Here is a 17,084-nt window from a genome sequence, read left to right as displayed (position 1 = left end):
TCCGTATTCAAAACCGTTTGGAAGATATTTGAAAAAATAAGAATTTCAATTCACCCCTTTAAAGGGTTGTATCTCCCTTATTATTCAGTTTTATAAAAAAGTGTACATAAAGAAGTACCCTTATTTTTGGACGTACTATGAGCTCTAGAAATTAATGTACATAATTCTGGACCACCTTGTATATTATATATATATATATATATATATATATATATATATATATATATATATATATATATATATATATATATATATATATATATATATATATATATATATTATAGTGGTAACATACCCTGTTTCGTTAGATAAATTTGCAATGGGACGCTGGTGGGAATTATCAAAGAATATTTTGTGATTTATAAGTCTTGGTACTGTTTGTGTTAGCCGAAGAACCACATTTGAACTTAACCCTTAATTACCCAACATTAGTTTTGCTTCCCACAAAAATTTCATAATCGTAGGAAAATCCGCTGACACCACTAAGAACAAACGTCTTTCCCCATTTGTGGGGTTTTTGCGGATTATATTGTTTTATAGATGAACGCGCCTTTGTTGGAATTATCTGCTCATCTATGGCTAAAAATTCCTCTTTCGGAACTTTGAGTATCTGATTCCTTAGTTTATTTAGTAGCGATCGGATTTTAAAAAGTTTATCATGACCAGGATTACCGACAGCAATAGCATCGTTATTGTTCGCAAAATGTAAAAAACGTTTTTTTTTCCATCTTTTGCATGACATTAACATCTAAGATCAATCGATGATTTAGGCTGGAGTTCCAATAACTTCTAGCGTTTGGCAATTGTACTATTGACATATAAATACAGGTTCCTAAGAACTGATCTAGCTCATTTTCAGAAAGTTTTAAAGATTTTTGAGGTCTTTTTTCCACTGAATATAATATATTTAGATAAACTATATCTTTGATCATCTCATTTGTTAAAAAAAAAAAATTAAATATGCGTAATGGGAATCCGCTTGTTGCAACTCAGGTGGCAGGTCAGTAAAACCGAGAAATCTTGTATCATCATCTGATGTTACCAAATTTCCTTCTTTCCTCCAAGTTGGATGATTTTTATTTCTATTCTTTATTAGATTACGTCGTAATTCGTCCAAAGAAATATCATCTTCGCTGGACGAACTGCTTTCTAAATCCGTTTCTGGGATAATAATATCTGATTCATTATTATCTATTATATCATCGTCATAGTCTGACTCTGGGGTAATATAACAGGGGAAATATCATCATCTGATAGCTCTTCGTCTTCACTACCATCTGGTATGTCCACTACCACAAGAGTTTCACCATAAAACTTTTTGGGATCCATTATCTAAAATAAAAAAAAAATGATAATACCTAGTTCAGAACACCTATTGTGCCATATATGAAAGAGAGTTTTGCACAACAGTGCATATTGTGGCATATATAGCACAAGCATATTTTTTATTAAAAAAAATACCAAAATATAAAGAAATACGTGAAAATACTTACAGAAATTCTGTCTTGAAGGTCTATCCTTGATGTCGCTATTTTTTTTGTACAAAAATATTCAGTAGAAACTTTGATAATTGAATATCAAATTGCACAATTCTTATGAAAAGCTGTCAGACCGCAGCCATTTGCAAATTATCATAAAAGTTTACTTTGCTGCATTGATATGGCGCTTTATTACCGGTTATATGAAATATGTGCTCTATATGGACATGTTATGCATAAATACTTTAAAATAAGATTCGATCTCTAACGGTTAGGAATAAAACTAAGTATTGTGCCATATATGACCCACTATGCGGTAAGGGGTTAAGAAAAAACACTTGAAACCACACTTGTCTCAGTATAGCGATCCACAGTTACACCTCGTGGACCACTTCCCAATTATCCAATTGTTCTTTCTGTAATTCGGCTACCGAGCGTTAGATGGCGCTTCAAATTGACTCACTGGCGTGTACTGGATAGTGCACTATAATTTTGAAATTTGACTCCACTACCTTGCAATTTACCTGTAGTTCAGTGAAATAAGTAAAAATATATCAAGCTTGTGTCTTTGGAACAATACAAGTATTTAGCAAAAGTTTTTTGTAAATATAAATATATTTTTTAGGTCTATTAAAAAGTCGTGTCTTATTTAAACTATTTTGTCTCATTTATTAATAATTCTATATTCTTAATTCTTCCATTTTACTTGTTTTTCGTTTACTATTTCTTTAAATCGCAGATTATCGTCGTCTAATGTTGTTTTATTGTTCGTTCTAAACTCTTCCAAACTTTCTAGTGGGTGTAGATTGCAGCTGTGAAGTAGTTGTGTCTAATGTAAATGGAAATGAACTTGAACTCCAACCGACACCCTCAAAACCTCATCAGCTCTCTTATAAACAAACGTTTTTAGATGTCTACATGAAAAGTAAAAAGGTAAGTACCATTTTAGCTTTCTCTAACTTTCTCTTTCTTTTTTTTTCTCTCATTCCCACTATGTTATTTTAATACCCTCATTTTATTCCACTTTCTTTATCTTACTCAGTTTCTGTCTTCCTTTCTCTTTATTTCTCTCTTTATTCATCAGTATATCTAAGATGTTATCAATATTTTAATTATTTTTTTATTTTTATTTCAATTTCTAGCCTATTAAAGCAAAAACTGCTAAGAAAATAGAACAGATCAATTCCAAGAAGTTGATTCCTCAAAATATCATTATAACTACCGGAATTTCTACCAGGGAAGTTCATGAATCATCAATACAAGAAAATAATGTGTTAAATAAAAGCGCACCGGGTAAACTCGATGTTCTCGATACTTTACAAGACAATAATAAACAATTTGTGAATGTAGTGCAAGACACTGAAGCGATATACGACAATTCGACCGATAGAAACGAAGAAATAAGTCAAGTGACCAAATCTAAACCTGAGCTTACCATATTCGACCTGTATGACTTACCAGATGAAGATATGACAAAGAAATCAGTTCAGTCCATTAACGAAGAAGAAACTGCACCGAATTTGTATGAAGGGATTGAACAAACAGATCAAAACTTGCCCGATTCTAGTGATAGTTTGCAAAAAGATCAAGAGAGTCTGCGGAAAATTTTTAACTCGGAAGAGTTTTTATTTTCCGATGCGGAATTGCGGGAGTACGAGGAATTCTTTGGTGGCAGTAAAACGACAAAAAATATGATGGATTCGGAAAGGAGTGGGAGTGTAACCGAAAGGGAAAGTGACGTGGAAACAGGTAAGGTATTGTTTTTCATTTGATTCGTTGTCATTTATCTTTAAATGATTGGGTTGAGGAATCACCAGTCACACTGAAGTCTATTATAATTTTGTCGAAAATAGTGTTTACCGTCCCGTCCAATCTTCACATTTTCTCTTCTTTCTTGATCACATGGGCTATGGTATTACCCAACCTTCTTTCCGTATCCGTTCCATTGAGAGTTCTAACAAACGTTGAACATCAGAAATTTTATTTCATGCTTTCACGAGCTACGTAACCCTTTACTTGAGCCCAGATTAATTCTAGCGGGTTTAACTCGCGATTGTAAGGAGTAAGTCTCAAAATGGTGATGCCTTTAGCACGAGCCAATGGATCTACAACATTTTGGCGATATCTGTCACGATGCTGTCTAATGATACTTATAAGCTCAGCCTTAACCATGTCCTCGGAGAATGGAATTCACTTTTGTCTTAAGCAACTCTGCATATCTGCTTTTCTGGTGGCGATAGTTGGCAGATGTTCTACTAATCGGCTGTGATAAGAAGCGTTATTCATCACTACTACCGAATTTGGCTCGACTCGTGAAAGAAGGGATTCAAATTGATAAAAATTAGTGCACTATCGTTCAAAAAACCACACTCACTACCTATATGGGCGACAATCAGTCGTTGCCCTTTACCTGTTGGTCCTCGTAACCCTGTTGATAAACCGTCCATAAATGCTTGACGATAACTGGTTATAGTGGTATCTTGCCAGATCTTAGATACTGTGTGACCAGCATTCACCCACGTTTCGTCCAGATAATAAATCTTTTTTTTTTTTGTTTTTGGGTAGACTAGGTAGAGTAGGTTTTTGTTTGTCTTTGTCGCCATGAGACTAAATCTTCTCTCTGTAAAGACGGATTTACGGGATCGTTTGGCGTATATAAATTTTAAATCTTTTATTATTATCCTTAACGTCTCATTGCTCATTTTTGGAATGAGATCATTCTTCATTACTTTTTTCCTAATAAATTCGGACAAAGGTTCACATTGTAGATGAGCCACCTTCAATTGAAAATTGTTACAGTATAGTTAAGTTAATACGTTAATATGTTTAATATGTATATTTTTTATTTTCTCGTCTAGAAACTATTCATAAGGACCGATTTGCAGTAGACCAAAACTTAAATATCGAAAACACAACCAACGGTGAGGAACCGAAGGAGCTCACTGTTTCAAAAGTTAATTTATCCGATCCCGACTCTACAATTGTTGAAAACAACCCCGAAACTGATGACGCTAACAATAAACAATTTGATGGTAACAGCTTAACGAGCGGCCATTCCTTGTTCTTTTCACTTTCGCATAAATATTTAACAGACGAGGCCATAGAGGATACGAATACCAGTGCTAAATCAGCGTGTAGCGCGAAGAATGTTATTTTAAGAAATATACTAAACCCCAGAGGAAGAAAGCGAAAGAAACATTCCGATATTCATCCTGCCGAAGAATTAGAAGACCAACTGACGATGGTAAGTTACATTCATTAATAAATTTGTATTAATTTTAAAAATCAATCAAATATTTGGAGTAAATTTTTAAATATTTATTCAAAAAAAGATAATTTTTGGTGGAATTGTAATAGATGAGAAAGCTAGGCCATGCTTGATAAAAACTGACATTTGCAAATTTTGACAGTTCGCAAAAATAAACAGTGTACAAAGTAGATAAGTTAGTTAAGATTTAGTGCACAAAATTTAAGTTATTTCTATGGCAAATATTTTTGAAATTTTAAAAAGATATGAAAGGGTAATAAAGAGATAAATATTTTTGAATGCAACATAAAATGATTTGTATAATTTCTGTTTATTTTCAGGAAAAGGTGAGTGCGAATATAAACTACACAATAAATATTTGTACGAGAGGATAAGTATTAATTTTTTTATTAAAATATTTGAAATAAACTTCAGATAAGTTGTTGCATAGCATTTTAACGTGTTTTTAATTAGAAAAAGGGCTTTTTAGCATTCTTTCGTTTCAACTAGATAAATTTTTATTCTTTTCCACTAGTTTGTATTAAAAAATATTTTTCAGAATTTGGGGCTGTTAAATAAATAGTTATATTGTAGGATTATATTTCGTGTTCCGATTGGATATTGTACATTTGCTATATCGTTCAAAATTGTTTATTAATAATAAATAAACTTATTTTTACAAGAATGAAACTTAGTGTGAGGTTTGATTTTCTATGGCTTGATTTGATCATTTAGGGTCTATGTCTATATTTATACAACTATAATTGGCACTCTTCATGTTTGCAGCATTTTATAGAAATATTCTCACATTTTCTTCACCATAACATTATATTTTATATTAACTTTTGAAATGCGTCAAAATGTTGATAAAAAGTAGTTGTTTGCACAAAATATTGTTTTATATAAATCAAAAGATGCATATTTAAAATACCATATACCTAGTCATAGTTAAAAAAAAATTCAGGATCTGTGTGATTGAAAGAATAAATATTGATATTTTACTAGAATATCATGTAAATGTCTTATCAATTCAAATATGAACTTTCAGAGGGAAGAATCAGAAAAAAGAAACTATTTCAGTGCATTTAGGAAACCTCAAAAGACAAAGATGACCCATAACCGCAGCTTTCCAGACTCTACAGTCCACAGTCATCCTCCCATAAGTCCAATATTTGATCCAGAAGATGACCAATATGCTGTTGATACTGAATATTATTCAAATAATCAGAAAAACGTGAAGTGGAAGTCGCCACTGGTGTTTTCGCCTGGTATCAAGTTTTCTCCTAACAATAGTTTTTTTAATAGTTCAAAGGAAAATGTGGAAAATGACTGGTGAGTATTATAAACTATACTTTGCTTACTGTGCATAAATTTTTAAATGTTTTGGAGGATTTTGTGCTACAATTGTTGTTAGTAACTTCTGAAATATTCTTTTATATTATATTATTGTTGGAATTATGATGTGCTTTGTGATGTAGTACATAAGTGAGTTTTTTATTTAATATTCTCATCGCAAGCCATTATCTATTTGTTTCATATTGGTATTATATATCTCGTATGATTGTTTTGTGATCCTAAATATGACTTTATCTTTGTGCTTTTACATTTTTAGCTTGATTAATATTTATTATAATACAGACATGATCCTGGAAGCATTTTCTTACTAAAAAAGTCTTTATTCATTTGTCTGTGGCCGTGTATAATAGTATATATGGATAATTTCATTTTGTACCATGAGCAACATTGCATTGCTCTAATAACATAGTAAAATTAGTTTGACTATAAATAAAATGCACAAAAGTGTCAGAAATTGAAAGTTATGTTGGCACATATGGGTTTCAAACCCCTTGTTTTGTTGTCTATAGAGTCTTTGTTGCTTTAGTAGTTGCTATTTATAAATGTATTTAACATAAATTTACTAGCGAAGAATCCTTTCCATATGCTTGTAGTCTAAAATTTTCACTTATTTTCATATCTACTATTTTGTACCAGCCTGTATATTTAATTTCAGCCATAACTACTCTTTCGATACAACCACAACGAGTTCGCCTAGAGCTCCGAGAAAACAATCTAGTAAAGTCCAAAGAACTCTGAAACTTTCAAAAAGAAACAGTTCTAAACAAGCTTCGATCAACTCCAATCAGTTTCCTTTGAGCGACAAGGACTACGAACGTTCGCAGGAGTTTAGAAAGTCCAAGGAAATAGATAATATCGAAAAATTCTCGAATATTTGTTCCACGCAGCTCTTAGACGGGTTTAAAACGAAAAGTACAACGAGTACACCGAAGGTTTTACCTCATAGTGCTCCTAATAATGCTGTGGATTATTATTCGCAATTGATGCCTCTTAGTAATACAAGAAAAGCCAAACAGACGCCAAAGAGAGAGCGAAATCGTTCACCAGAAAATGAAAACAAGGAAAATGTAGAAAGTAACGACGATTTGGATAACGAATCGGTTCGGTCCGTTAAAGAAACTCCAAAATTAGATCTAAACACTTCTAGAGCTATATTTAATTCTCAACATGGGGACGATTTAAGTGAAGACGATCTAGATGTAAACATCCCTCATCTAAGCAACAAATATCTTCCCCATAACATTTCCAACGAATTTAATCCCCGATCACAAGAGTATATCGATTCTAAGATACGAAACAACTACCCTTTCTATCCGGACGACTTCCCTCGCAGGCATGAAGTGGTTGCACCAGATGGGTACTACGGCTACGACACAGTACCTTACCGAAACCCCTACAGACCTCCCAGACTGATATCCCAACCCGTACACTGCTCCCGTTACGTAGACTACGGACAACCAGGAAAGACTTATCGAACAGGAATGCCTATGAAGAGTTATTCCCAGCAAGGTTATGCCCAGCGTGATATGATGCCTGTGTCGCTTAGTCAACAGTATGTCAGCGTGGATCCTTGCTGCGGAAATATGTACCAGGTAAGTTTTTATGCGATACTGTCTTTTATTACTCTTAAATCTACGTATACAGTGGACCTTGGATATTACGGCCTCGGTAGTTACGTCATCTCGGTTGTAACGTCAATTTTCAATAGGTCGGGCCAAATACTATTCGATAACATTATTAAAAATCCGGTTTTATCGGCCAAAATAAAGTAAGCCTCGTCTATAGCGTCATAAAATTTTACAGTAGATTTTGGTTTTTTATTTTATGAAGAATAAAGTGCAATGCGTTTCCGGCTTTGTGACATTGTTCCTTTCGAAAATGTGAGAAAGCCCGATTATCCCTTCTGTGTAGAGTTATGTGACCTTGACAGTTCTATCATTTCTCATTTATTAGTGCCATCCTAACAGTCAAATTTTCTGTTTCAGAACAGTCAGTTTAAGAAATTTTCGCTACCGTGAAATTCTGTTCGGCTTGTTTTGTTTTTACATTTTAATTTAGTATTTAACTTTTTATTTTTTAATATGGCAAGTTGTAGTACTAAAAGGAAGGCGGAAGATAAAGTGCGTGTTATAAGAGCACTTGAAAGTGGTCGAAAAATTGCTAATGTATGTCAGCAATTTGGACTTGTTAATTCGACTGTCGGCTCAATCCTAAAAAACAAGGGCAAAATTTTAAAAGCCTTTAATTAAGAGGGAGAAAATGTTAAAAAGATTAGAAAATGCATTCGTGGTGTTGTAGATTCAGCTCTACTCAAATGGTTTAAGCAGTGTCGCAGTTCTGATATTCCTGTGTCCGGGCCACTTTTAAAGGAGAAAGCTACAGAGTTCTGAAAACTGTTTGGTGAAGATTTCACATTCTCTAACAACTGGCTAGATCGGTTTAAAGCCCGGCACTTAATTTCCTTCGCGAAAATTGTTAGAGAGGTAAAATGTATGGACGAGAACGTGACAGGTGATTGGTTACAAAACATATGGCTATAACTAAGGCAACCATACACGGATGAAGATATCTTTAATGGCGATGAAACTGGTGTCTTTTACAAATTGACGCCAGACAAATGGGAAAAGTTTGATGTTTCAAAAACATAAAAACACTGCTTGTAAACTACATGGCCAACAAAAAAGCGTGGATGACTTCTGCTATTTTTGGAGAAGAATTGAGAAAGTGGGACAAGGGACTCTCTTTTCTTAGTTGACAACTGTGCAGCCCATACCAAACTTATTTTGACCAATATCAACCTAGCTTTCTTACCAGCTAACTGCACGAGTGTCCTGCAGCCTATGAACCAAGGAGTCATAAGAATTTTAAGTGCCATTATCGGAAACAGCTTTTGAAAAGGATGATTTTTTGTATGGACCATGGGAAACCCGTGAACATTACCATCCTTGATGCAGTTCAGTGACAATTTGTAAGTGCTTTTGTTAAGCTAAATTGACTGTAGTTTCTCCCAATCTTCAGGATGTTGACGAGGATGACGAAATGCCTTTGTCAGAGTGGATACAAAAATTTAATGCAAACCAGAGAGAGTTTGGAACTGATCTTGACTCCTACATTAAATGTATGTCCTGTATCCTACATTAAATGTATTACATGAAATTTTCAGTAGACGACCAGGTAGAAACATTTCAAGTTTTAAGTGATAAAGAAATTGTGGAACAAGTGCAAAATGTGGAAATGGATGTTGATGAAGATAATGAAGAAGAAGAAGACGGCGTTGATTGTCCTACAATCCAAGAAGCAATCAGAGCTGCTGAGACCATATCCATGTTTTACCAGTTAAAGGAGGCATCCACAACTACCTAAGAAGCAGCTCAGATTTTTAAGGACACTTCAGAAAAACTTTATTTTTTGGAAAGGGTTGTGCAGAAGAAAATAACTGACTTTTTTCAGCATTAGATAACTTTTTCATAAAAAGTGTACGTTTCATATACATGATATGTTTTATTTCTTAATTTTTTATCCTAAATGCAGCTGTAATAATAAATAATGCTGTAATAAAATTTTGCCTCGTTAAAATTTCATTTTTTTCTACATCTTTTATTAACGTCACTCTGATATAGCGTCATTTTTTACTGGACCCTTCAATGCCGCTATAACCAAGTTTCACTGTATATATAAATTTACTCATAACAATAAAGTCGAAATTCAATAGGATTTTCTGATTCATTTTCTACTGATTTATTTATCACCACACAAATTTGCATCCCAATTAACATTTTTGACGCCAAAATCTGTTGTAGACAAAGTAGACTCACCGTGTTGCCAAATTTATTACAAGCAACGTCAAAAAGTCTTGAAGTATATTTTATTAAGGAAAAATGAAATGGTCATTAAAAATGTTTTTTTTGTGGAGATTTAAATTGGCTTCATATAGTGCATATCTAGACTCCAAAGGCCTCTCCTAATTCTCGCCATTAATCTCTATTGTTTTTCAGACGTTTCCACATTGGTCCTGCAGTTCTTTTAATGTCGTCGCTCTAGCGCATTTGCGGTCTTTTGGCTTCATATGGCCGCCAATTCCCGATTTCTTTATTCCATCGGCCATCCTTAAGACGATCGTTATGTCCAGCTCATTTCCATTTCAGTTTAGCTGCTTGTTCGACAGCATCTTTTACTGTTGTTCTATTACGAATGTCTTCATTGGTTGTATGGTCTTTGAGTGAGATACCCAGCATCTGTCGTTCCATAGCTCTCTGAGTTTTTCTGATCTTCTCCATTTTAGTGAATGTCCAGGTTTGAGCTCCATATGTAAGTACAGGTAGGATACAGTAATTAAACACTTTGGTTCGCAGTCTTTGAGGTATATTTTTATTTTTAAGTACGTATGAGAGCCTTCCGAATGCTGTCCATCCCATTTTTACACGTCTGCTTATTTCGGTAGTCGATTTTCTTTGCTTACCTTGACATTTTTACCCAGAAATGTATATACATCTACGTGATCTATCTCTGTCCCTTGGATGTGTATCATAGGTTTGTCATCTTTGTTTGACATTAGTTTAGTTTTGCTGAAATTCATTTTCAGTCCTTTTTTTAGGGATTCTGTGTCTAGCACCTCAATCATCGTATTCAGTGCATTCCACGTGTCGGCTATTAGTACTACATCATCTGCGTATCTAAGATGGTTAGCAGCTAGGCATCATTGGCATCAAACAGCCAGCCAATGCCAATCCAGTATCCATCAAAATACATAAATTGTTACTCACTAATGCAGATTCCAAACAACACACAGGGTCAACCACAAATCAACAATATACAGGGTATCCACAAATTTCCTCACACACCAGGTATGTGGACCGTGTTCTTTGTGTTCGACGAACACAAAGAACTCAGTCTTCATGGTAGTCTCTCTCTAGTAATAAAGCTTTTCCATATTCACTGACGCTTTGTATAAAAATAATTGATCAAATTGAAGTTGATAATAGGGAAAATAGAAGCCAATGCTGTTTTTATTATATTGTTCTGATGAGCTTTTTCGTCCTATTTACATGTATTGTTTCTTTTTAGACTGAAATTGCTCAACCAATGGCCGCTTTGCAGAGGACCGCCAGTTCAGAAGAATACGCAGAGTCTAGACCGTTTCCCCTCCAAAACATAACAAACACCAACCTCACAACTCCGTCATCAAGAAAAATATACAGAGACAACGAAGTACCCAACAGCGACCTTAACAGTTCTTTTAGAATCCAAAACACTCCTTATCCTCGTTACCACAACCAAAATATTCCTGGTACTTGCCCACAGATTCATAGTCCCGAGTATTCGGGATATTTTCCTAGAATGGAACAAGCCGTACCTTACGGATACGCCCCTGAAGTTCATACGTACCATAACGTGACATCCGTGGATAAGGAATACTTAATGAATAAATACTGGGGGTCGTTTAATAGTCATGAATAATTGTTCTATGTGATTGGCGAGCAAAACTTTAGTTCCTTAAAAATCTAGTATTAAGCAAATTATTGTCTTCATTAAATGATGTTAAGTTTTAAGAGTTTAAATCTTTAAGTTTCCTTCAGAGAAGTTGTTTATTTACGTTATCAACCTTAAGTACAAATAAATTCGTTTTGTAGGTGATTGGCGAGCAGAACTTTAGTTTAATAAAAAGTATTAAGCAAAATATTGTGTTGTTTAAATGATTAATGGTGCTAAATTTTAAGAGTTTAAGGGCCGACTGTTCGAAAGCTAATCAAAACTTGATTGTAACCAAATCTTTAATTACAATCAAATACGTCACAGTTTGAGGTTATGTTGACTGATTTATTTTATTCAATTTTATTATTTTGCGTTTTAATTTAAAATAGACCATAATTAAACTCTTTCTGGTGTTAACTTCATGTTTTTATTTACAAATCAATAATAATAAGCAATTTTTAATAATTTTGACAGCTGCTGTGACGTATTTGATTGTAATTAAATATTTGATTACAATCAAGTTTTGATTAGCGTTCGAACAACCGGCCCTAAATCTTTACGTTGAGTTTTTGTATCTTTATCCATTATATTTGAAAGGGTTAGAAGCAAAAGGGTACAAGTGACAAAAAATAGAAATAGAGTTATTCAATGTTAAAGTGTTGTGTTATTGTAGAATCCAGAGAGGTATTGCATTCTTCGTTTCTTCAGCAACTTCATACAACCTGGGTAATAATCTATCGTCAGTATGGACCTTACGTGAGATGGAGTGAGAAACACCTGTTTAAAAAGAGAGAGGTATATTAGGTCCGTTCTTTATATCGTCGATAATGCATTAGTGGAAATAATAAATTCAACAGAAGAGGGGAAGTGCAACGTTGCCAAACTTATTGGTTTTATTTGTCCTGATGTCTTTTCAGCATTTTAACAATGTTCTAAGATAATCAAATTTGTGCGAATTGATTTAAATGGCAGCTTACTGTTTTTTATTGGAAATATGCCGCAATTTTCCTTTCCAATAAGTTTAATTTAACATTTTGATTTCCACTTCGGAAATCGTTTCATATAAATAAAATTTATTAATGTTTCGTATTTTAAGCACGATTTCCGAATTAAAAATTTAAACATCAAAATAACCTTATTTTAAAGTCACATTGTGCCTTATTTCCAATAAAAATAATAAACTGCATTATGACGCCACAATAAAAAAGCTTCACACAAAATTATTTGGCAGCTTCGCGTCGTCAAAGTAACGACACTTTGATTTTAATACTGTGGTAACCAGCAGAACAGAACTAGTTTGGTATACCATCAGAGATGCCAGGTCTGGGGATTTTTCCTCAGAACTGGGGAAAATTGAGAATCTTTGAGGACGGGCGAAAAACTTTTTTAAAGTGACTAATATCTGGGGAGATTAAACTGGCTAAAATATGTTATTAAATTTAGTAAAAAAATCGTTATTTTTGAAAGTAGAGTAATTATGTTAATATTAAATGTACTACAAGGACAAGATAAGATCGCGGTGACTGATTCCACATATAGGCCACAATCAATACAGTTTGTTGAATTAGTGCTATCGCGAACAATGATATTGCCTGGGCTTCCTTGACACTGTCATCTATTATGAACAACCTGTGTAGGTCCGGGGTTCCCCGACTTACAAGAAACAAATAAAATTATCAAGACTTCTTAGGAGTCATGAGGCATTGTCATGTGTCATTTCCTGTAATTCTATATAATAACTGTCATACTGTCAATAATGTCAAAAACAATTACTATGCCTGTCAGTGCTACCAATAGGACCATACAACGCTTCTCATTTGTTTCGAGCTGTCATATGTCATATAATCCGTGTATAATATTAATATACGCCCAATGACAGAAGCTCAAAACAAACAGGTAGCCTTGAAAACTCCTATGGCTGGATATAATATCGGTAACCTACATGACAGGCCACACACAGCCCAACACGGGTTGCATGCATGTAGGAGAAGGTTAGTTAAAAGCTGAAATATATAAATCTGGGGAATTCTGTTCAAAATCTGGCAACTTTTGAAACACAATTTGGGGAAATAATTTTTTTGGGACTGGCAATGCTGTATGCCATGCCTATTGCATGGGTTCGTGGGTTGGTCTTTCATAAAGCATAATGAATAAAGATAGGACTAGTAAAGCATTCGGAAGGAGTAGGTGTAAAAAATTTCGTCTTTTGATTAAAAATAAGACATTATTTGGTATTTTCTAAATAATATCTTTGAAACCATGTTTTCGTTTAGATTTTTTGGAGGTAGTAGGTGTGAAGATAAGAATTAGTTCTATAAAAATGAAACAAAAAAAGATAAAAATTAGTATAAAAGTATAAAATTTGTTCTATAAAAATGAAATCAAATAAAAAATAATTCCAACACTACTGTTTAAATTAAAAATAATTCCAAACAATTAGAAATTCTAAACCAAATAAAATTCTTAGGTAATTAAATGTTCAAACAGACCACTAAATTGTAACGAACAGTAACAAAATCTATTATACAACGCATTTCTCATGGCGTTGAGTTCATCTGCCGATATGTTTTGGCTAAGTTGGATTATCTTTTCCTTCAGTTCCTCCAAGTTGGTGGCTAGCTCGAACTCATGCCTGTACAATTTCGTTTTTAGCATCCCCCAAAAATAAAAATCTTGAGGAGCTAAGTCGGGTGACCGAAGTGGCCATTTTATTGTACGGTCTGTACTAATGACACGTTCATCAAAAATTAACGCTAAATAGTCTCGGTTTTTCAAAAAACGGTTTTTCATTATGTGCAGGACAGCCATCTTGTTGAAACCAAACTTCGTTAAAGTTAATTTGAAGACGATGAAGTGCAGGAATAATTTGATTTTGCAGTAATTGGAGATATTTGACTGCGTTTAAATTTCTCCCAAAATTCCAGTCCAAACATTCAACTTTTGTGGATACTGCGTACGCAGAGACACACTCAAATGCTTATTCTTCTGAGACCAATAACGTACAACTCATGGATTGTTTCTTGTGAATTGTGAAGGAGGACTCATCTGTAAAAAAAATATTTTAAATATTATATATTGTAAAAAATTGCATGGCATCTCTCCATCAGAATTTCACGAAATTGCATCCGTTTAAATTGATCATCAGGAAATATTTCTTGAGTTGTCTGCACTTTATAACAATGGTAGTTGTTTCTTTTCAAAATATTCCTTACTGTTTTTACATTCAAATCAAGTTCATCGACAATTTGTTCACTTGAATACGGCGTCGCTTCAGCCAATGCACAAACTTGTATTTCTCGTTCTTGAGAAATTTTCTTTTCTCGAGGTTGATCTGATGGGCAGCATTTTTTACATCTGCCATTAGTACAACCAAACTTTTCAAATTGATGAATAATGGCCAATACAGTTTTTTCTATAGGTATTGGCATATTTTCAAAAGGCATAATAAATAATAGTTTCTTATACTAAATTGCCCCCAAAGTACCATTTTATTATTCGTACCCATCCTTCTGTTGTGTAAATAGTCGAAATATCGAATTTTTATCTTCACACTTACGCGGTTACCTCCAAAAAGAACATAGCATAGCGTTCAGCCTGTCTCGTATGCAGTTTACCATTGAAGAGAACGGACAAATGACGATGTTGCCAAAATTATCTTGTTTTATTGGAAATTAAGTTATAATTTCGTCAAATAAAAATGCGAATCTGTAAATTTCTCATGGATTTAAGAAATTTTGTACCAGTATTTGTGTCAATTATTGTTTTATTTTTAATATCATCATCCAGTTTTGAATGGCAATCTAACCGCACCACTGATCGCCAATTTTTTGAATGAATTCAATGTTTTAATTTAAATATGTAATAAGCAACCCTGCCGCTGTTTCTTACGTATAAGCTGGATCAGGCATAATCGTCTGGCGTTCACTAATGGACGTGCATGAGGATTGTGGAGGGGAGACCAAGGAGAAATATGATTGTTATCTTTGTCTACTCGCTGAAAATATGATTTTATATCTGTGTTAGATATCCTGTTAAATTCTACTATACCGACCATAAACTTTTATCTACACCGTATTTGTATTTTACTCTTATTTATTAGTAATTATATACAGGGTTAAAAGGAAAGACAGTTAAGATTTGATTTCACGTACAGTGCGTCTGTATATCCGCTTATTCGTATTTCATCCTAAAAGAAATCTTCGGAGCAGCTAGTAACAAACGCTCTGAACGTGAGAACAATCTTTCCTGCCGTAGTAGAAGCAACAAACTGTTGCTTTAGCAACCATTTTTTATTTTTATTATTTCTGTTCTTTCTCTTCCTGTGTCTATTATTGCTTGGAAATCTCACATTGTCGTTTCTATCATTCTTATAATTTTATTTGGTATATTACTCTCTTGTAAGTCTTGGATCATTTTTCTTCTGTTTAGTTTGTCAAACACCTGTTTACAATATAGGAAAAGTATATGTGTTTCTCCGTCGTACTCGTATATTTTCTCTATCACTTGTTTTATCGTATGTATAGCGTCTATTGTGCATCTTCCTTTTCTAAAACCGTACTGGTAATCCCCTAGGCTTTGTTCTAATCTAATCTCTAATTATACCAGTCATTACTTTATATGTTATAGTCAGTAAATTAATTGCTCGGTAGTTTTTGCATATTCTATGGTCTCTGTGTTTTGGGATTGTCACTATAATCCCCTTCTTCCATTCTTCGGGCATTACTTCTTGTACAAATCTTCTTCTTACTTCTTTCTTTTTTCAATTTTCTCGGTGCTTTTCGTTTTTGATTCTTCGTTGTTTTTATTTTATATTTTGTAATCAATAGCATATGGTCCGAATAGATGTTGGCCACTCTTCGAGATCTAACGTCATTTATAGATTGTTTGTGTGTCTTTTTAATCAGTACATTTTCTATTTAATTTCCCTCCAGACTTCCTGGTTTCATCCATGTTATTTTGTGTATATATCCCGTGGTACTTATGTCTGCTAAATTATATAGTCTTCCTCCGTTATCGTTTGTTGTGTCATGTACTGAGTTTGCATCTGCAACCTCCCTGCAGCAATTTTCTTTGCCTATTTGGGAGTTGAAATCTCTTATAAGGATTTATATATCTTCTCTCGAGATTTTCTCGGCGTTTTCTTCTTGTGTTTTATAGAACTGCTGTTTTGTCACACTGTTTTCTGTGGCTGCATAGACATTTATTATGAACAACTTGTTCGGTTTGCTGTTTACTCTTGTGTATGATATTCTTTCACTTATGGGTGTAAATTCCATAACTTATGAACTTAACTCATACATGAAAGAAAAGACCTCTTTACTTTTAAAACATTTATTTATAAAAAATACAATTGTTAATAAAATATTGGTAAAATATTTAGATATAAATACCAGTAGTAATCACACTAAAGCTGAAATATCACTAGGTACCTGAAAGCCTACCCTGAGAGTCCTTTCGTCATGCATCTTACTTCGTGTAACAATAATTGTCTCGCCATATACATATACCTTATAAAGTTACACTTTTACCTG

The 17,084-nt window shown here is 33.7% G+C and overlaps 1 protein-coding gene across 1 annotated transcript in view; it reads left to right on the top strand.

The window, feature by feature from the left end:
* LOC140434047 (uncharacterized) overlaps positions 1-11,748 on the top strand; it is a 36,142-nt gene extending 24,394 nt beyond the window's left edge. The window contains exons 15-20 of the mRNA XM_072522040.1: positions 2,275-2,411; positions 2,621-3,227; positions 4,337-4,722; positions 5,774-6,057; positions 6,737-7,673; positions 11,146-11,748. Of these exons, the coding sequence (XP_072378141.1) occupies positions 2,275-2,411; positions 2,621-3,227; positions 4,337-4,722; positions 5,774-6,057; positions 6,737-7,673; positions 11,146-11,538 (2,744 nt within the window). The 3' untranslated portion in view covers positions 11,539-11,748. The remainder of the gene's footprint in view (positions 1-2,274; positions 2,412-2,620; positions 3,228-4,336; positions 4,723-5,773; positions 6,058-6,736; positions 7,674-11,145) is intronic.
* The last annotated feature ends 5,336 nt before the right edge of the window (positions 11,749-17,084 follow it).

This window comes from Diabrotica undecimpunctata, chromosome 2 (assembly GCF_040954645.1).
Source record: "Diabrotica undecimpunctata isolate CICGRU chromosome 2, icDiaUnde3, whole genome shotgun sequence".
Classification (NCBI taxonomy): domain Eukaryota; kingdom Metazoa; phylum Arthropoda; class Insecta; order Coleoptera; family Chrysomelidae; genus Diabrotica; species Diabrotica undecimpunctata.
Note: the sequence above shows the minus strand (reverse complement) of the source record. Positions and strands in the feature narration are given on the sequence as shown.